Source organism: Ambystoma mexicanum, chromosome 2p, assembly GCF_040938575.1.
Source record: "Ambystoma mexicanum isolate Mex_15411 chromosome 2p, UKY_AmexF1_1, whole genome shotgun sequence".
Classification (NCBI taxonomy): Eukaryota; Metazoa; Chordata; class Amphibia; order Caudata; family Ambystomatidae; genus Ambystoma; species Ambystoma mexicanum.
In genome coordinates this window covers 1,350,745,182-1,350,764,904 of record NC_090923.1, presented here as the reverse complement: position 1 = coordinate 1,350,764,904, position 19,723 = coordinate 1,350,745,182, and the positions used below count along the sequence as shown (strand labels likewise).

General features: G+C 49.5%; 1 protein-coding gene across 7 annotated transcripts in view; it reads right to left on the bottom strand.

The window, feature by feature from the left end:
* TOM1L2 (target of myb1 like 2 membrane trafficking protein) overlaps window positions 1-19,723 on the bottom strand; it is a 1,130,890-nt gene that overhangs the window by 1,007,972 nt on the left and 103,195 nt on the right. For 6 of the 7 annotated variants that reach the window (XM_069645711.1, XM_069645714.1, XM_069645717.1 and 3 more), the window contains exon 2: window positions 8,517-8,601. In XM_069645711.1, the coding sequence (XP_069501812.1) occupies window positions 8,517-8,601 (85 nt within the window). Of the gene's footprint in view, window positions 1-8,516; window positions 8,602-9,037; window positions 9,228-19,723 lie in introns of all 7 variants that reach the window. The other variant, XM_069645715.1, reaches the window with a different exon arrangement.

Genomic DNA, 19,723 nt, shown 5'->3' with positions numbered 1-19,723 from the left:
CAGGGAGCGTGACTCGTCGCAGAGGGCGGGTCCACCTCGTGCAGGGAACGCCTCAAGTCAGGCACGCTGGTGTGGCCAGCAAAGACGTCCTCCAGGCGAAAAAGCCTACCCTGCAGCACGGCAGCTGCTCCAGACAAACGGGGCCGCGAGCCGGCAGCAGCAGTGTCAGGAAGTCCATAAATCCAAGTCCAAAGACAAGGCGGGGAGGCAGCGGCAGCTAACAGTACTGAGGTCAGTAATGATGTGATAGCGTGGAATACAATGGTGCAAGTGATGTTTGCGACCCCAGGCGACAGATCCCCCCCCCCCCTGGCGACAGACCACCCCTGAGAAGAACAGGGCAGGTACAGAGAAAGTCTTAAGTGGGAAACAGGAAGAGATAAAGGGGAGGAGAACGGGTGGGGGATGGGCGGTAGGGGTGAGAAGGGTAGCATGCAAAGTTGGGGTATGTTTAGTTATGAAAATGGACTGCAAACGAGATGTTACTAAAAGAACCTCTGTGAACGAATGAACGATGTATGCGCATGTGGCAACACACAGGAATGCAACATTATGGAGCGAACAGAGATGGTAAATGTCTTGTATCGGCTTTCAGATGTATTATTTACTCATACCAATGTTGGAAAAGGTCTATTGTCTGGTTGCCAAAACACAATAAAAAGAAACACGAGGAGCATGGCTAGGCAGCATGCCATGAAGACGTGTCTGCCTTGAGCTCCGTGCTGGGGCGCTTGGTTCTATTAAGTTTTGCGTGAAATTCATACCGTTCCATCCCACAAAGACTCCAATGGTGTCCCCGAGTGAGCAGCCGGTCTAGTTGGCGAAACCGCAGGGGGAGAACCCACAGACAAGGTGCTTTCCCTTCCTACCCTGGAGCAGCCGCGACAGTAAGATGGCGGCTTGCGCATCCGGCTTAGGGGCGCGAGGCTTCCCCGGCACCGAAACGCTAGGAGATGTCAGGAGAGGGCTCCCCGGCAAGGCCTGCTGATCCGCCCGGCAAACCGTAGCACTGGTGCTGGGAAGTGCAGAGAAACCGAGACATTGGTGTACGCCCGGACACCAAGGTGAGGACCCGGGGAGAACGCATTGACACACACGCTGGCCCCAACAACAGCGATACCTCGGTCATCCCTCCCTCGTCCCCACTCACTCGCACCCCACCTAGGGGGGGGAACAGACGACTGCGAGCGCCCGACAAGATCCTGCTCAGAGACGGCCCCGGTCTCACTGGAGTAACTGAATAGACCGGGCAAGCGGGAGAATCCACACTTCTCTTGATCCCGCTCCCACTTCTGGGGAATGGACTTCTTAGTACACGTAATACCGGATGAGCAGACCCGGGGCCCATAGGCGTAAACCAGCCATTGCCACCACCTTTTTACAACCTCAAAATAAGCACTCAAACACAGAACACTGCGGGCATCCGGACCAGATAAGGAGGTCCACCGAGCGACTCCAAAGGGGTGGGGAAAGAGGTAGAGACCCCACCCTCTGGTGGGCATCACTCCTGGGGTTTCTCCCTCAGCGGGAAGTCACAGCACACAGTGCCTTAACACAACTCTATTAACACCACTCCAGGACACCAGAATATACTGTAAAGGCACAGGGAATGACTTGATGCAATGCTACATGCTGTTCTCCGGATAGGGTGCACAACCTCTCCATATCAGCGACAGCACTTTTGTTGTGTTTGGTCAGAAGTCCACCAGCGGGAGGTCTCCTCCTCACCACCACATTTGACTGCCGGATCCCCTTCGGGAGGACACTGCACCCGCCCTCCTGCATAGATAGGGCATGCGTCACATTAGGGGCTCCTGGAGGCCACCTTGCGAACCGACTCAAGCTGTGTTTATTGGGGCGATCCCTTCCCCTTGTGTGGAACCACAGAAGGCTTCCTCAGCAATGCCCAAGGCAGCAGCAAAAGGGAAACCAACAGACATCACAGTGTTTTTATCCCCTCAAGATGCTGGGAAACAGGGAATGCAGGCGGTGAGGGTTGAGGTCCACTCATCCCTGCCGGGCCAGCATCTCTCTGCAGGAAGGACTTGGAAGACATGTTGAAGAGCTTCAAACAAAACATCACGCACAAGATCAAGCAGGAGATAAAAACCTCTAGGGATTCCTTGGCATGGTCAATCGCGGACCTCAATACCCACCTGCAGGGCCTGGAGGCTCGAGTTAATGACCTTGAGAACACGGCATGTGAACAAGCACACGACTACGCTGAACTCACAAAGAGGGAATTGAGAAACACCTTGAGGACGTTTGGGCTAAACAGGCTGACACGGAAAACAGAAGAACTCCTGGCATACGTGAGTGCTCTTTTCAAGTCATTGCTCGATCTCCCAGGCACAGAGCAACTTGTCCTAGATAAGACTCATCGCGTCTACTCCTGCGCCCAACAGAGGCGCAACTTGCACAGACTCATGCATTTCTATCATCAAAAAGAGATGATCATGGCCGCAGCTTGAAGATCAGAGCCGGTAAACTTCCAAGGGGCGGCCCTCACGCTCTTCCAGGACCCCTCGCCCCACACCCTAGCAAGCCGCCGGCATCTGCAAAAGGTTACATCATGGCTATAAGCCAGGAACATCCGATACCGGTGTGGGTTTCCTTGTAAGTTAGTCTTTGACTACCATAATCAGCACTATACCATCAACTCAGAAGAGGAAGCTAAGGAGTTAATGCTTGAGATGAACAACAACATCACGTCAGAAGCTGGAGGTCCCTCAATTTGAGCCTACCCTGAGAGATAAGAGAAGGAAACCCAGGGGCTGGTCTACTCAGCCAGCGACACCGAGGCTGGAGCCCGAGTCCTCGAGACCCCCCTGAATGATCCAGCCGTTCCTGGAACCCCTGTATTGACACTAGCACCATCAGAAGAGGCAGGGTTGACCGCCGGAGAATACTTGATCTGAAATGCGTGCACCACTGGACTTAAGTAACATGGGGAGGAGCACCAACCCAATCGCTACACCCCCTGTTTCTCACTCAAATCTCGAAGATGGAACAGGACTTGGCTTCGAATGGGCGCCCTGAACAGATTACACCCATTATTGTTGACACAATGTCATTGTTGTATAAGATTTAGAAAGTTGAGAAAAGATTTGTTTTTTTTTCATGTTTTAACTGTATGAACCTTTAGTTGAACCGTAACGCAATGCCTGGGAATGCAGTTTTATTGACAATTGAGGTCAGTGACCAGCCCCATCTTGGGAAAAGGATCCCCTACTGTGCCATAAACACACCTGAGCGGCCTTGGGATGGCGAGTCCAGACGTCAACTGCCTTACCCTGAATGTTCAGGGCCTAAACTCCCCATTGATACGTAAGGCACCCTTCCATAGGATGGCTACCCTTACCTCCTCACTCCTGTTTATTCAGGAGACCCACCTCTTACCGTCAAACAAATTCTGTCTTAACAACAAAAAAGAAATCTGATATGAAAACAAGATACAAGTATACAAGACCATCTTGATTTTTCCATCAAAATAAAATACAGCCGCATAGGCAAAACTTCTTGGGTATATTCTGTAAAATTTGTATCTAGAAAATTAAATTTGTAACTGAAGGCTGAGCGCGGCAAGTAGAAGACAATCAACCTTTTGTCTGTTCCGTTTTAACAATAAACTGTATCCCACGAGGTTCTGCGCCTCCTGGTACGCAAGGGCACCCCTTTGAAAATGTTGAGTCTTGCAGGATGTGGAGTGGAGACATATCATGGTAGTGGCACTTATGTGGGCAAAAGGTGACCCTGGTTTCCTTGTATGCCCCTAACGCCCATCAGGAGCTATTCTTTACCTCACTGTCAAAGAGCTGAGGGAGTTTGCAGAGGGAGATCTCATCCTCGGCAGGGATTTTAACGCAGTGGTCAACCCCCTGGTCGACAAATTTCGACCCCTGACTGCCAACAATAAACACTTATATCCCTTACAACACTATTGCGTGAGCACTCGCTCATCGAGGCCTGGCGCTGCTTTCATCAGGGGGAGCGCAACTTTACCTTTTTCTCAGCCATCCGTAAGGGGTTCTCCAGATTGGATATGTTCCTCCTCTCCGACACCCTTATCCCACAGGTAACAACCCTTGAGATTCTCCCAAAGGCCCTAGCAGACCATGCCCCACTGTTGCTTACGATGACCCCCCCACCCCTACGCAACCCCCTCTGCTCAAGCCAATCTGGCATCTGAAAGAGTTTCTGATAGAGGACCCCTTAATTCGCTCCTCCGTCTCCAACGCTATAAAGCTCTACTTCAGGGAGAACGACACTGGAGACGTGGGAATGCGATATGGTGTGGGATGCCAGGAAGGCGATTATTCTGGGCCATATTATAGACCAAGCAGCAGCGCGAGGGAAAGCCAGGAAACAGTTTCAGGCCAAGTTAGAGGAGGTGCTTCAAAGAAAAAAGAGGCAACACATAGGGAGAAGGGGTGTCAGCACGCCCTCTGGGACCTGCAAATAGCACGGAAAGCTTTAGATGCACATCACAAAGGGCACGCAGCTCACTCCCTTATGCTTACACAGCAGTACTTCTACACGAGAGGGAATAAGGCCAACAAGCTGTTGGTGGCAAAACTGAAAAAGCAAGCTAGACGCAACCACATGGAAACCCTACGGGATGCTAATGGGAAGCGCGAGAACTCGGAGGAAGGTCAACTTTGAATTATGGAGACATTCTATCGGGTGCACTCGGCCTCTCATCACGCTGACCTGCAAGTTACTCAAGAATTCATACTCAACTCCCATCTTCCACAGATTGCCCAGTCACAGCAGGAGCCCCTGGAAGTGCCCATTTCCAACCAAGAGGTCAAGCTTGCAATTCAGTCCCTCCCATTGCGGAAGGATCCCGGGCCAGACGGCTTCACAAACAAATTTGATTAAATCTTTAGCTTGAAACTGACCCCTCAGTAGACGAAAATGTTTAATTCCTTTTTGTCCTCATGGTGGGTCGGTCACACAGTCCATGGCGGAATACGCCACTATGCTGATCTTGAAGCCAGGCAAGGACCCCATGGAATGTACTTCTTACCACCCAATTGCTTTGCTCAACACTGACGCAAAACTCTTCAGTAAAATTAAAGCGCAACACCTTGGGGACGTCCTCCCGACACTAATCGAAAATGATCAGACAGATTTTATCCAAAATCCCTCGGTCCATGATAATATCCATCAAGTGATAGACCTTATAAGCTCTGGCCCCTCAAATTTCTGGTAAGCTATCACTTATATCCTTGCAAGCCCACAGGACTTTTGATAGCATGTCCTGGGACTACTTGAAACTTGTCCTACAGGGGTTCGGCTTTTGGCCCACGCTTCACCAAGTTAGTACTCTCAGACTTTCAGAACCCAACCACCTGCGTCAGTGTTAACTCGCAATGCCCCCCCCCCCCCAGCCTCCCAATAGCGCTGGGCAAAGGGACTAGACTGGGCTGCCCTCTGTCCTGTTCTTCCCTCCCCCGGTATTTGCCTTGGCAATGGAGCCTCTAGCCCAGAGAGTTTGCCTCCATCCAGACATTCAGGGCTTCGAGTATGGGGGTACATATCATAAAGTGGCTTTGTACGCAGATGATGTGCTCCGTTTTTTAAGTAATGCACTTACCTCTCTCCCAGCCCTAATGGATTTGTTATCCCAATTCACAGCAGTCTCAGGATTCGCAATTAATCCAGTAAAATCTATAGGCATGGGCCTGATGGAATCTGCCTCAATCCTGGCAACCCTCAAGGAAAAATCCCCTTCCAATGGTCGAATCAGGACATCCCCAACTGGGAGTACATTTAACCCCACCCCACCCTCTGGAAGAAAGTCAAAGAATGGCTCCAAAGATGGGACTCCCAGGAAATGTCATGGCTAGGACACATTTGCGCAGTCAAAATGACCCTCTTTCCAAAGCTGCTGTACATTTTGCATGCTTTGCCAGTGCCCATTCCAGAACGGGATCTTCACACCCTACAGGTCGTGCGACAATTCATATGGCAGCGAAAAAAAACTTGAATCCCTGCAAGCTCCTCGCAAGGGGGGAAAATGCTAGGTGGCCTACGGCTATGCTCGATCCCACAGTGCTACCGAGCAGCTCAAGTAGCCATAATGCTGGGCTTACATTGTAGAATGTAAGGAGAAGTTTAAATTGCTCGAATCTGAGTGTTCCGCTCTGTACAGCTCCGTCACTGGTTGAGTAACACCGCCATACGACAGGCAGCCTCCAGGTCCCCAACAGGGATAGAGATTAAAATCCTCGAAGGGCAAAAGACTCAGACTGGCTGCATGCTGTAGGTTTCTTGAAAACTTGTCTCCAGGGGTTGGGTCAGCACAGAGCAACACTTCATAAACTACTCTTAGCCCAGCCTCCTTTTCATGTGCAGGTTATCGGGTAGCCCCTATGTTTTTTTTCAGCTTGGTATTCATTCGGCGTGTTCTTTTGTCTTTGTCACGCTAAGTCGTATTCTTCTCCCCTTCACCAGGGGCTGATTATCAATAGAGTTGCAAGGGCTTTCGCGTTGCTGGTGAAGTTTGTTTTGTTATCCCGCTGCCAGAAAGCATTTGGGAACATGCAGTCCTGCAACAAGTAAGAACTCCAGCCAGAAACAGGCGGTGTGTAAGTCATTGGGGGATAGACAGTGGTACAACCCTCACCATTCAAGGCACATTCAGGGAGTTTAGTGGATGGGGCACTCCCAACTGCCTCATCTCTGGGGTAGGAACTGCTCTGTCATTCGCCCTGGTAGGCCGCCTACCTTAAGGACAGGACGGGTCTCCTACCTCTGACAGAATCAAGTACCTGACCGCGTCACCTACTGTAAATCTTTCAGATTCTGACATTTCACAAAAATGTAATGCAAGTGCCTTTTCTAGTCGGAGTCTGCTCAGGGGCTAAAGTAACTGCTCATTCGCTAATTCCAGGAAGAGATCATGGGTTCAAATAACAATGAGGCTAGTTCCTCATAACTCTCTGGTGGTCCGAGCAAAGGAAAGGCTGCATAAAGGTTGAGGATAAGGGATATTGAATAACATTACTGAGTCTGCTTATTAAAATCAGTCCTTCTGTGTTTTTCCCATATGCAGCTCCTGACCTGTGCACCAGGAGTACCACAAAGGAGGTGCATGACATAAGCCGCCTCTGCCTGGGGACGAGACACAAACCACTTCTATCGTTACTCCTTAAGAGGGGTCTCTATTTCTTGGGGAGTTAAGGGCAATACTTAAGTGACCCCCAGGGGGTATCTGCATTGCGTCTGGATATACAGGATCTGACACGATGGTCTTTTCGGCATCTCTTCCCTGGCCAGATAATCAGCTGCATTTACTCTTTTTCTTGTCTAGGGCAGCAGTCAGTTTAAATCAATGCACTTCCCTCTATACTCACACCAGAAACCAGAGATTTGCAACCTCATTTCTAGCTTTGTTAGTATTAGCTATCAGGCTCTGCGTTGGTGGTGTAGGTCAGAGTAAACATGTGTTTTCCTAAAGAGCTTTTAACTATGCAATGGGTTACAATTTATTTTTGGAATTCAGGAAAGAAAAAAATAATTCTGAATAACTTACCGACCGTGTGTTTTATTCATCCAGGTGCCACACAAAGTGCCTATGTTTTCACAGAGGATGCCTTATTAATAAGGCTCCCTGTTTTCAGTTTTTACATATAAATACAGATGGAAATCACTCGGTTTCCTATCATTATTTATTTGTACAAAACATAAAAATGTTGATAACCAAGTCTCTTTCTTAGCTCCCAAGGTTTGTCAATTATGTCTTGCAAGCCAAAAGGTGTGCAAAGTACCACAGCGGAAAGGTTACAGTAAGGAGTTGATATCTCCCTGAAGATTTTTAAATGGCGATAGAAATCCTTCTCCGGTCCTTAGAAATAACAGCAGTAGCCATTCATTTTCACGGTAGCAATGGATTATGGCTTGATGCGCAGGAACCCAGGGATGCCAGCTTCCACTTACAGGCATCTAAGCACTGCACTGTTCTTTAAAATAAATGTGGAAAAATACTAGTTGCAAAATATTATGGATATATATATATATATCCTGAAAAGATGAATACCATAAGACCTGGAGCCATACTTCTAAATCAACTATAAACTACAAAATAAATGTTCCTGTGTCCAGACTGCCATATGCACTTGATGCAGCTAAGCACTACAATTGACAAATTAATAGCAAGGAAGGCATTAGCATACTTGATCGAAAATCATTTCACCTTTTCCATTTAACTGCATTTTTTTTATTGTTTTTTCAGTCAAATTAAATTCAATAAATATATGGGGAGGGGTAAGGTAACAGGTTAAGGTGGGGGGGAAATGTGTGGGGGTGGGTGCGGGGTGTCTCCCCCCAAATTTCTGACCAACAAAACGACCAAAAAAAGTATATCAAATTGGAAAAGGTCAAATATTTTCAATCAAGTAGACCTGAACCAGGATGAATGGCCTCAGAGTGGATGGAGATACCTTGGACAAACATATGAAGCCCAACACCCTTGGCAGCACACGTGTGATCCCATTATACAAGGTACATACCCCTCTTCTGTTTCGTTGATGATGTCACATATCTCCATATTAAGTGTCCAGTCCTCACCCTGCAGGGAGCCATCAGTAGCTTTCTCTGTAGAGAAGAGAAGAAAAAAAACAAATCAGTAAATCACATAAAAATACAAGATACATTTTCAAGAACTTCCAAGTGGTAGTAAGGCAAGATGAATGGCGCTTAAATAAAATTACAAAAACGAATTATTCAACCCGAAGCAACTATTACTTACTCTACCATCTCTTGTACACCCATTGCCAAATCATACAGACCTAACTAAAAAATAATCTCCATACCAAAATGTACTGTTCAGAGTTTAGTAACAGATACGAATGCTTTTATGAAAATACCAGGCCAACTCAGAAGCGACTAGATTTATACAAGATCTTATTTGGATGGTCTGTGGTCAGTATCGTACTGACTGGCAGAAAGGGGCAACTTGCCCATTACCAGCTGTACTGTGGAGAGATTTGAAATATTTTATAGCAGTCCTAGATTTTTTGCCAGTTGTTACCTCTGTAAGTGCCGTCAGGAGGAGTCTGCAACCGGTACAAAGTCTTCCGGCAACTAACCGCACTGGCTTACTAGGCGGAAAATCCTTCACACTTCGCTTTGTTTTGAGCAATGCCGTGATAAGGAACAGCAGTTTAATTACTGGTTGCAGTCTCCGATTCACCCTAATTCTGGGCAGGGGTCCTGCTCACCTGGAAAGCGATTGTGACCAGAACAAAATGCAGATGATGAACAACGTTCAGAATCTTAAAGGCCTTGCAATTACGTCTGTAAAACATTTCTTTTCTTAGCAGTGCCTTTCTAATGTGTGAATGTTTAGGCAATTGGCACTGCTATGGGACATTTTCAACTAAAACACTCCATGCATCTCCAGTTACCTACCAAATATGTAGCTACTACCAAGGCAATTAAAGTGAGTAACACAATAAAACGACCTTTTAAAGATTAATTAATATCCATGTCGTCTCATAAGTTGCATGCAAAAAAATGCAAACAAATAATGTGCTTTTAGGTGGATAGACAAATGTTTTTAAGATAATGTGTATATCAGGGTGGAAATTCGTGAAAAATAATCTCTATGTGGAGGTGAATTAATGAAAATATTATGTGTATGTCACAAAATGCTGAAAGTACAGCGACGGGAAAAAAGAAGATTGTTTAGGCCTGCATTACTCTGCCTTCTGGGACTTGGCTTGGCCGTTTTTCATTCGGGATGTGGAAAAAATAGTTACAATAATATGAGCTCGACAGGTCAGATTCTTATGTATGTTTTAAATAAATACTATAAGAGTATCACTGGAATACTTAAAAGCATAAACTTAAATATATTTCTACCGAGTAAAGCAAGTGGTCAAGTTCCTAAATTGCAGAGTGGGTTAAAATCCTTGCTTCACTATTCAACCAAAGCCTGTGATCTGTAAGGGAGGTTAGGTATCACAAGTGAAGACAGACACAAGAGATATAATGTTCAAGGGTGGTTATTGAGCAAAAGGGTTGGATAAACTCCTGTCTGGAGATGGGAGCATGTTCAACCAACAAATAAAATAAAACAGTCCTAGTTTTGTCAGTAAAAAGAAAATGGTCTATAATAAATAAACCTATTGCCTGCCCTTAAACTATTAGAATAAATGGGTGCATGGGAAAAGGTGTATATAAAAGGAAAAAACAGTGTTTGAATATAAAAAATCAAAGTGGCTGAGTAAGCTCTCCTCCACACGTTGGACAGCACGGAGTAAGGCGGTCCGCGCAGACAGGTTGACGCACTTTGGCTCAGTTTCTCAGAACCAAAGCAGTTCAAAACGTGGATTGAGGCACACCTGGCCTTCCACGTTAAAGTCACTTTTCCAACGTTCCAAAAGTTCTTTTCGCAGTTCAACAAAAGGTTCACAGTTCAACAAAAGGTTCACGTAGGCCTCCCTCAGTCGGGCTCTGACCTTTCAAACAACACTAACAGGGGTTCCCTTCCTCTAACTTATCACACTTCTTGTCTCTCTGTCGGGCTCAAAACTTTTCCTGATGCCGAAGACGTTCAAAACGTGCGAGGCTTTTACTGTAGACCTCCGCAGGACCACCGACTTTCCTTTCTGCTCTCACCCTTGTGTTATTTGCCCCAGTGTTTCTTGGTCTGGGTAGTTCGATGTCAAACACAAAGGTTCAACATTCACCTTTCATGGAGAATTTCGAATGGGCTACTTGTTTTCGCTGGACCACTGCGCTACTCAGTATCGCTGGTTTCACAGCTATAGGCAATTCATAGTTCACCACAAGATGGCCATCCATTGCATCTACACGCATGCAGCCTTCAATTGTACGATATTTGCAACTTCAATCTTTGCTTAACACACACTGATCTTTCATGTTGCTTGCCAATTCACCGGCTCTGTGCATTCCTTTCTTGTCCTCTTCAGGGTCTTCCCTCAGTCGTGCTCGGACCCTACTCAATTTGCAAGATTTTATGTCTTTGGCGTTCAAGTCACTTTACCTTTTTTTGTTCCCACTTCGCTAGCTCCCCAAAAACAGCATTGCAGCGTTTTGGGAGCTGCAGGAATTCAAGGGGATATTTGTTCAGGGTCCTACCACCTGCCCTTCAAAGGCCTGGGCTCTCCTGCTTACCCAGGGGAGGAACTCTGGTGTGGGCACTGGCAGGTGACCCCCAGCTGCCCCTGGCTTGGCTCCCTGGAGTTCGCACTCCCTCGTCACACTTCAGCCTCCCCTGTACTCACAGGCCTGATAATTAGGCAGTCCTTTGTCCTCCAGGCCTTCCAGGGTCTCTTCAGCTCGAATTCTCGAACTTGCCTCTATTCTCCATCCAGCACCCTCAGCTAGCTCAGAGTGTGCCGGTGTGCTCTGCCTTTTATAGTGAGGGGAGGCTCAATATGTCTCAGGTGAGCCCGATTGTCAAGGGAGGCCTGACCTTGCCCGTCTCTATTAGTGGGACAGTCCAATCTTAGCATGGGGCAATCTGTCTTCTGTCTCTCAGTGTGGTATTGAGAAATCTTTATCCTCTCAGTCCCTCTCTTCTTCTGCTCAGTTTTTTTGGAAAAGAGAAGTGATGGGGGATTATGGGAGTTGTAGTTGTTTCGAGTGGTGTCACAAAAAAGAAGAATATTGTCAAAAGAAGGAGAACGATTTTGTTGTGAAATATAGGGTGTTGTGTTTGCTCTGCTACGCCTCACTTCATGTTGGTACCTGTTGGAATTGGGCAGGGGGCAACGGGAAAGGACTTCCAGCAACCTATAAAGGTGGAGGAAGTGTCGGGTAGGGGTGTGTCACAAAGGGGGAAATACTGCATCTCTTCCGAGGGCATTCCTCCAGCAGTCCCCAAGGACCCCATGCCCAGGTGATCATCATGCACTGGTCACCCCTCAGGGTCTGGTTCCAAAGGCGATGGCCATGCCCATGCCACCTGAACAAAGAATCCCTGGGGTCTATAAGTGAGAATGCCCTCAGGTTTCTCACAGATCCCAGGCAAATAATGTAATCTCACCTTTTGTGAAAGCATTGCTGGGCGTGGATCAGGCGCAGAGCGCTCGATCCGCACCTAGCAATGCCCACTAGACCACCAGAGATTTGTTTTGAAAGCGGGGGGGGGCTGCTTACAGTAAGCATCCCTCTCCTCCCCGGCCCCTCAAAGCATGGGGGCACTTATGGATAACTCTGGGGGCAAAATAAACAAAAATAAAAAAAAAAGTGCAACGGGGATGGGGGGGGGGGGGGCACTAGGCACCAGGGATTTTTTTTTGCCCCACGAAAGGGTGGTGGCCCTCCCCCTCCCACACTAAGTGGAAAGGAGGGTCACCCCTTGTAGCCCTACCTGGGGGCAGATTTCTGCCCCCGGGCAGGAGAACATGCCTACCAGCCAATTGGAGGGAGGTGGGGGGGGGGGCACCAGGAATAAGTGTGCAAAGGATGGGGCCTGCAGGTTAGGGCCCCCCTGGGGGCAGATGGCTGATCATCTGCCCCAAGGGAAGGGGGAAAATGAAAAAAAAAAAAAAGAAGGGAGATATGGGGGGTTGGGGAACAGGCTAGCCACGTGTTTCGTTGAGTGGACAGAGGGGAAAGGTCTCTGAAATTGGCTGGAAATAAAGACAATTCTCAGACATTTTGCTCTGGCCACCCACCGAAACACGCTGTCAACAACACATGGCCTACCTTCCTGCGTCCCCACATGTGTCCCAATGAGTGGGTGCACCTACCTGGGCGCCAAGGGGAAAGCCTAAAACACGGCTAACCCCGAGTCTTCTCCGAAAGATGAATTTCAGTATTTTTTCTGAAATGTATGCCTTTCTGTCTCGGGTAAGATTTTTTTTTCCCAAGCCTTGCCTCCCTCCTCCCTCCCCACCCCACTTATCTTCTATCCCGCGGTCTCTGGCAGGGGACGATGGAAACCTCCCCGCTCCGAGCATCCACACGGCTGTAGGCTTCCATCGTCCCCCGCCGGAGACCACGGTACTTTTTTTATTTTTTTTTCTTCCTCCCCATCCCCTCCCTTTTGCCCTCCCGACCCCACTTACCGTCTTTTTTCTTCTGGTCTTGGGCGATGGCCGCCATGGAAAGGGAAAACGGACTACGTTTTCCCTTTCCATGGAGGTGGGCATTTTTTTTGCCGGCTTTTTTTTTTTTTTTCTTCTGTTCCGAAACGCGTTTCAGAACAGAAAAAAATGCCATTAGCACCCCGATCCAACAGGCCGGGGTACTAACGGCAATAAGACCCTCGGCGGCAGGCCAATACAGCCGCAGGTAATGACCGGGGGCTTCGTTAAGGCCCTCGCTACGCTCGGGCCTATAACTACGGCCCTGGGCATTACCTGGGGCGTTATTGGCCCGCCGTCTCGGGTCTTATTGCCACAATAGTTCATTGCTCCTCAATACCATTGTTTTAAAATCCAGAACAGGCAAGCCCTCGATCACCTTATCGCACACCTGACCAATCTCACTCCAAAACATTCTCACCAACCTGCAATTCCATAACACGTGTTCCAGTGTACCTGACTCGCGAACACATCTCCAGCAATCTGAACTTTCCAAAAGACCTCGCTTCCACATTTTTTCTGGAGTCCAATAAACCCGGTTAAGGATTGATTGATTTATATATTTATAGAGCGCTTTACACCAAGGCACTGTACAATGGACAACAAAATACAGAGTAATAACAAATAACATTGTGAGCAAAGTGGCAACTTGAATTGTTCAACAACAAAACAGTGCAAAGAGCAATTGACAGAGGGGGGAGAAGTGGAGTGGGAACAGGAGAGTAGAGGGAGGGGCGGGGGAAGGTTTGAGTGAGTGTAGAAGGAAGGGAGAGAGTGTGTAAAAGAAAGGGAGGGGAGGGATTAGAAGAGGGGAAAAACGGGGGGGGAGTAGAGGGCAGGGGGGGCTTCAAGGTGGGGACTGGAGGAGGAGGGATTTAAGGGAAGTGCAAAATGAGGCGAGGGTAGTAGAAGAGCGGATTGCGAGGGGGAGAGAGTTCCAATGCAGAGGAGCAAGAAGTTGGAAGGAGCGGAACCGGGAGGAAGCGCAGGGGGAAGGAGGTACAGAGAGAGGGAAGTGGTCAGCGTAACGAAGGGAGCGAGAGGGAGAGTAGAAGGAGAGAAGGGAGGAGAGATAAGGAGGGGCAAGACCATGAAGGGATTTGAAAACAAGGCCGAGAAAATGGAATTTTAGTTGTAGGTGGAAAGGTAGCCAGCCTAGTCGAGAGAGCGAAGAAGAGATGGAGTCACGGGAGGTAAGGAGACCGAGGGTTCCAATGGCAGAGTGGTATATAGATTTAAGAGGGGCAAGCTGAGATGAGGAAAGACCGAAAATTATAGAGGAGCAGTAGAAGAGGCGGGAAAAGATGAGTGAGGAGATTAGGAGTTTGGTAGCATGGAATGTGAGGGAGGGACAGATTTTGCGAATATAGTAGAGGTTGTATCTGCAGGAGCGGGAGGTGAGTGAAATGTGTTGCGAGAAGGTGAGAGAGGAGTCAAAAAGAACACCTAGGTTGCGAGCATAAGTGGAGATAGGGAGATTAGAAGGAGGAAAGTGGATGAACGGGGGAGGAGAGCGAGCGGGGAAGAGTGTTAGCGGGGAAGAAAAGGACTTCCGTTATATCTGTGTTAAGTGAGAGAAAGCGGAAGGACATCCAGTTCTTGATGGCTGTGAGACAAGAGGAGAGTTTAAGATGGAGGTCAGGTGTGAAGGAGGAGAAAGAGAAAGATTTGGGTGTCATCCACATAGAAATGATGGGAGATGCCAAAGGAGGAGATAACAGGGGCAATGAGGGAGGTATAGAGAGAGATGAGGAAAGGGCCAAGTACAGAGCCTTGAGGAACACCGTAAATAAGAGAGAAGGAAGGAGAGGTCTGGCCTCCCCATGAAACAGCAAAGGAACGAGAGGAAAGGTAAGAGGAAAGCCATTTTAGAACAGGGCATTTGAACCCGAAGGAGGAGAGAGTGTGGAGCAGGAGTGGATGATCGACAGTGTCAAAAGCGGCAGAGAGATCAAGGAGAATAAGTATGGAGGATTGCTTCGCATGGCGAGCAGAGAGGAGCAAGTTGAGAATCGAGGTGAGAGCAGTTTCAGTGGAATGTTTGGGACGGAAGCCAGATTGGAAAGGAGGAAGGAGTGAGGAAGTAGAGACAAACAAAGAGAGTTGAGAGTAGGCAAGGCGTTCAAGGAGTTTAGAAAGGAAAGGCAGAAGATAGATAGGTCTGTAGCTGGCAGTGAGCAGTGGATCAGCAGAGGGTTTCTTAAGAAAAGGAATGATCGCTGCATGTTTGAAAGCAGAGGGAAAGATAGACGAGGAGAGACAGGAGTTGAAGAAAGTGGTAAGGTAAGGGATAATAAGAGGGTACATTTTAGGGATGAGAACGGAGGGGAGAGGGTGAGAGGGGGCGGCTGTGGGGTGGGCTTTGGATAGAAGGGAGGAGACTTCCGAAGGGGAAACAGATGAGAAGACAGTAATGCTGGAAGAAAGAGGGGGGGAGAAGAGAGGGAGTCAGAGAGGGAGTTAATTTTTTCCCTGAGTGTGATGATTTTGGAGGAAAAGTAGTTGACAAAGTCAGAGGGAGAAAGTGTGGAATTGGATGAGGGGTCAGGAGAGGGAGAAGAGAGGAGGCGGGAAAGAGTTTGAAAAATCCGACAAGGATGTGAGGCTTGAGACTGTAGAAGGTTAGAGTAGTAGGAGGATTTAGCCGTAGCAAGACAAGAGTTGTAAAGTGCATGGTAAGAGAAGTAAGAGGTTTGATTAGAAAGCGAGGGAGTTTTGAGCCAAAGTCTTTCAAGACGCCTGAGAAGGCGCCGCATAGAACGAAGATGGGAGGTAAGCCAGGGATGAGAAGGTTTCTGAGTAGGGCGGCAGAGAGAAAGGGGATAGAGATGGTCAAGGGCAGTGGAGATGGAAGACGAGAGCGAAGAGAGAGCATCATCAGGAGAGAGTAGTGCAAAGTCATGGTGAGATGGAAGAGAAGAAGAGCAGGTGTCAGAGAAGAGGGTAGTGTCGAAATCACGCAGGTCACGACGTGAGTAGATTGGAGGTGAGGGATTAGTAATAGTGGAGGATGAGAGAGGAGAAAGGGAGAACGAGAGTAATGCATGGTCAGAGAGATAGACAGGGAGAGAAGAGTCAGGGGAGGAGACATAGGAGGAGTTGAAGATGAGGTCAAGAGCGGAACCACCACTTGCAGATGGAGTGAGTAGGGGGATGAAGGAAGGGGGGGAGAGGTAGGAGTCAAGGATAGAGAGGAGGGGAGAAGATTGGGGGAGAAGGAAGATGGATGTTCAAGTCGCCAAGCACAGTTAGAGGAGAGGGGGAGGGAGAAATAAGTGAGAGGAGGTGATCCAGGTCTTCAAAGGAGGAGGAGAGAGGGCCAGGGGGACGATAGATGATCAGGAAGGAAATAGGGTGGGGAGAGGAGAAGGATTTGTAGAGGAATTCAAAGGAAGGGAAGGTGGGAAGAGATGGGGATGAGGAGGAGAAGGTGTATTTGGGGTTGTACAGGAAACCGACGCCTCCACCGCGGCCAGAGGGGCGGGGGGTATGGAGGAAAGAGGAGGAACAGGTCGTTAAGGAAGCTGGGACAGAGGTATTATGAGGGGGAATCCAGGTTTCAGTTAGGCAGAGGAAATGAAGGTTAAGACGAAAGAATAGATCGCGTGTCGCAGCGGTTTTGTTACAGATGGATCTGGCGTTCCAGAGAGCAGTATTCATGAGGGCAGCATGGTTGGAAGTGGGAGGGTAGAGAAGGTAAGGGCGGTGAGAATGGGAAGGAGGGTGGCTAGGGGAGTGGGGGGAGAGGATAGTGGAGGGGACTAGGCATCAGGAGGAGTAAGGAGAGTAGAAGGGAGAGGAGGAGAGGGCAAGGAGGGGGGAGGGGGAGGGGGCTGAAGTGGAAGGGAGAAATGACGGATCGCATAGGGTCAGGGGGAGTAGGTACTGGGGATTCAAGTTGGGGAGTCCAAATGAAGATGGCTCAAAGGTGGACTCGAGTCAGTGGTGTGAGACAGCCGGGAAGGGCCAAAAGAGTCAGAGGGTGCAAGTTCGTGTGACTGAGACTGGAGGAGTCCAGGTGCTTGAGGCAGGAAAATGGGGAGGAAGTTCTGAATTGTAGCAGGAGGTCACAGGTCCAGTGCTGAAGGATTACCGGCAGGACCCAATAGGGTCAAAAGGAGTAAGCACTCAAGGTCGTGGTTGGAGGAGAACTGGTGTCTGAGGCAAGAAGGAAAGTAGCAGTTTCGGGCCTCTGCACCCGAGTGTGAGCCAACAGGTTATAAGGTGGTAAAAGGGCCGATGCAGAGAGATGACCAGCCAGCGCCCAGAGAGTTATAGGAGTAGGTATGCAAAGTGGTGGTTGGGGGAGACCAGCAAACTGCGGTGGGTGGTATGAGAGCAGAATGAAGGAAGTTACCACAACGCAGGGCCGAAGTTCATACCACCACTCAGGAGGACCTAAAGCTGGATCCAGGTGTGGCTGGAGTCTCACCAGAGCTCAGTGCAGTGGAGAAGGGACCGTTGAGGAGGCGGGGCGCCTCAGAACCATAGTGGGGTTGGAAGGTGGAGGTCCCAAGAGGAGATGCAGGGGGAGGTCCCAGGGGATCCAAAGACTGATCCAGATACTGCCGCAGGTTAATTAGGATCAGCTTAGTGAAGGAGGGGGCCGACAAGGAAGGGGAGCACTTCAGAGCTGCAGAAGGGATGCACAATGCCGCCTCGTCTCAGCCCAGGAATAGGGGCGGGAGACAGATGGAGATTCCAGGCGGATCCGACTCTGGCTCAGTGGGCATCCGCAGGCTCGCCAGGACCCCGTAGAGTGGAGAGGGGGCTGGTGAATGGACGCAGTGCACCGAAGCCGCAGAATGGACTCGCAGAGTTGCCTCGATGCTATCCGGACTGTGGAGCCAGATAGATGACCTGAGAGGTACTGAGTCCAGCACAGCGGATGGACGCAGGCTTGGCCGGATCCTGTGTGGTGCAGAAGGGGCTCACAAAGCGGCGATGTAGGTCGACCACCGGGGCCCCGTGTATGGAAGAGGAGGGTCCGGACCCCACGTGATGAAGAGGAACCCGGTGGTCGGGAGAGATCCCAAGTTGGTCAGGTGCTGGCTTGGTAGGTCGCTGTGACCCAGGAGAGGTGCTCCGAGGGCTGCAGAGGGCAGATGGAGGGTCCAGGGGATTGTCCCTGGCGCCGGGTGTGCAGTGGTGGGCGGGGATGACTGCTGCCTTGGATGTCAGCGAGGCGGGAAGGATCCCGCATGGCCGGCCTGATAAAGCGGGAGAAGGCCGACCCGGGGCTCAGGCTGAAGCTGCTGACCCTCGCCGTCCGTCGGGACTCTGAGTGTGGAAGCAGAGGGCCCAGACCCGGAACTGTAGCTGTACTGGAGTCTGGGGTAGCTGCACCTGGACTTCCGACCAGGGAGAGGTGCTCCGGGGGCAGAACAGGGCATGTGGAGATTCCAGGGGTTGCCGCCGGCACCAGGTGCGCAGTGGTTGGCGGGGGAGACTGCAGCCTTGGAACCCGCAGAGCCGGCCTGATGAAGGAGCGGAAGAAGGCTGTCAAGGGGATCGAGTCGATGCTGATCAGGACGGACCCAGCCCACACCGTCCGCCGGGGCTCTGTGTGTGGAAGAGGAGGGACCGGGCCGTGAGGAGACTGGTGGTGGGAGAGACCCCGAGGCCGGTCCGATGCTGGCTCCGTTGACGCCGTAACTGCGCCCAGACCCTGGACCAAGGAGAAAGGCTCCGGGGCTGCACGAGGCGGGTGGAGGATCCAGGGGTTGCCGCTGGCGCTGGGAGCGCGAAGGCTGGAGGGGATGACTGCCGCCCAGAAAGTCTTCGAGGCGGGAAGGATCCCGCAGGGCCGGCCTGGTGTAAGAGCGGGAGGAGGTCATCCCGAGGCTCGAGCCGATGTCGAACAAAGCGGATCTGATCGCTGGGAATGCAGTCAGAGGGGCCCCAGAAGGTAAGAAACAGGAACGGAAGAGGGACGACTGCAGAATTGCAATTTAAACTGTTTTATTTATAGAATAATTCAGCCTGATTGAGGAGACGCAGGCTCAGGCAGCCATGGATCGTAATCTGCCTTGATCTCTCAGTAAGTCCCAAGGAACACAACCTGACATTCATACACATTTGCTGCCACAACTCCTCTGAGATATCCGAACCAATTCTTCTACTCCAATCTTCTCCTAATGAGTCATTACCTTTGTACTCCGACACAATCATATTGTAAACATGGCCTATCCTCCCTCCCCTCTTATGGCCTTCCTCGTAAACAAGTCCAAATTAATTCTTTTATCCAAATCAATGTCTCCAATAGCACTCTTAGGCTTTCTGTAGTCTGAAAATTTAAAATTCTCAATGTTAAAACACATCTGTAATTCTCTCGCTGTCATCCAAACACCATCCTAAAACAGATCAGCTATCCAATGAACACCACCCAAAAAATTACTCTGCCCTCTATTTTATTTGATGGGTTCATCCAGACAGACGCCCAAGGTTCCCTGAATGTGTCCGCTCCGAGCAAATCATACAAATTCTTCCACGAGGTTCTCAAACACGCAATCAAAGGATCATTCCCACAACTTCGTCTCGAAATTGAGGTCAAAATAGCTCCTGGCTTTAACGGTCCATTGTAGCTAGTTTCTGCCAAAACCCACTCCTCAAATGCATCTTCCATGAAGGGAACAAGAAAATTTGAAATATAAGCC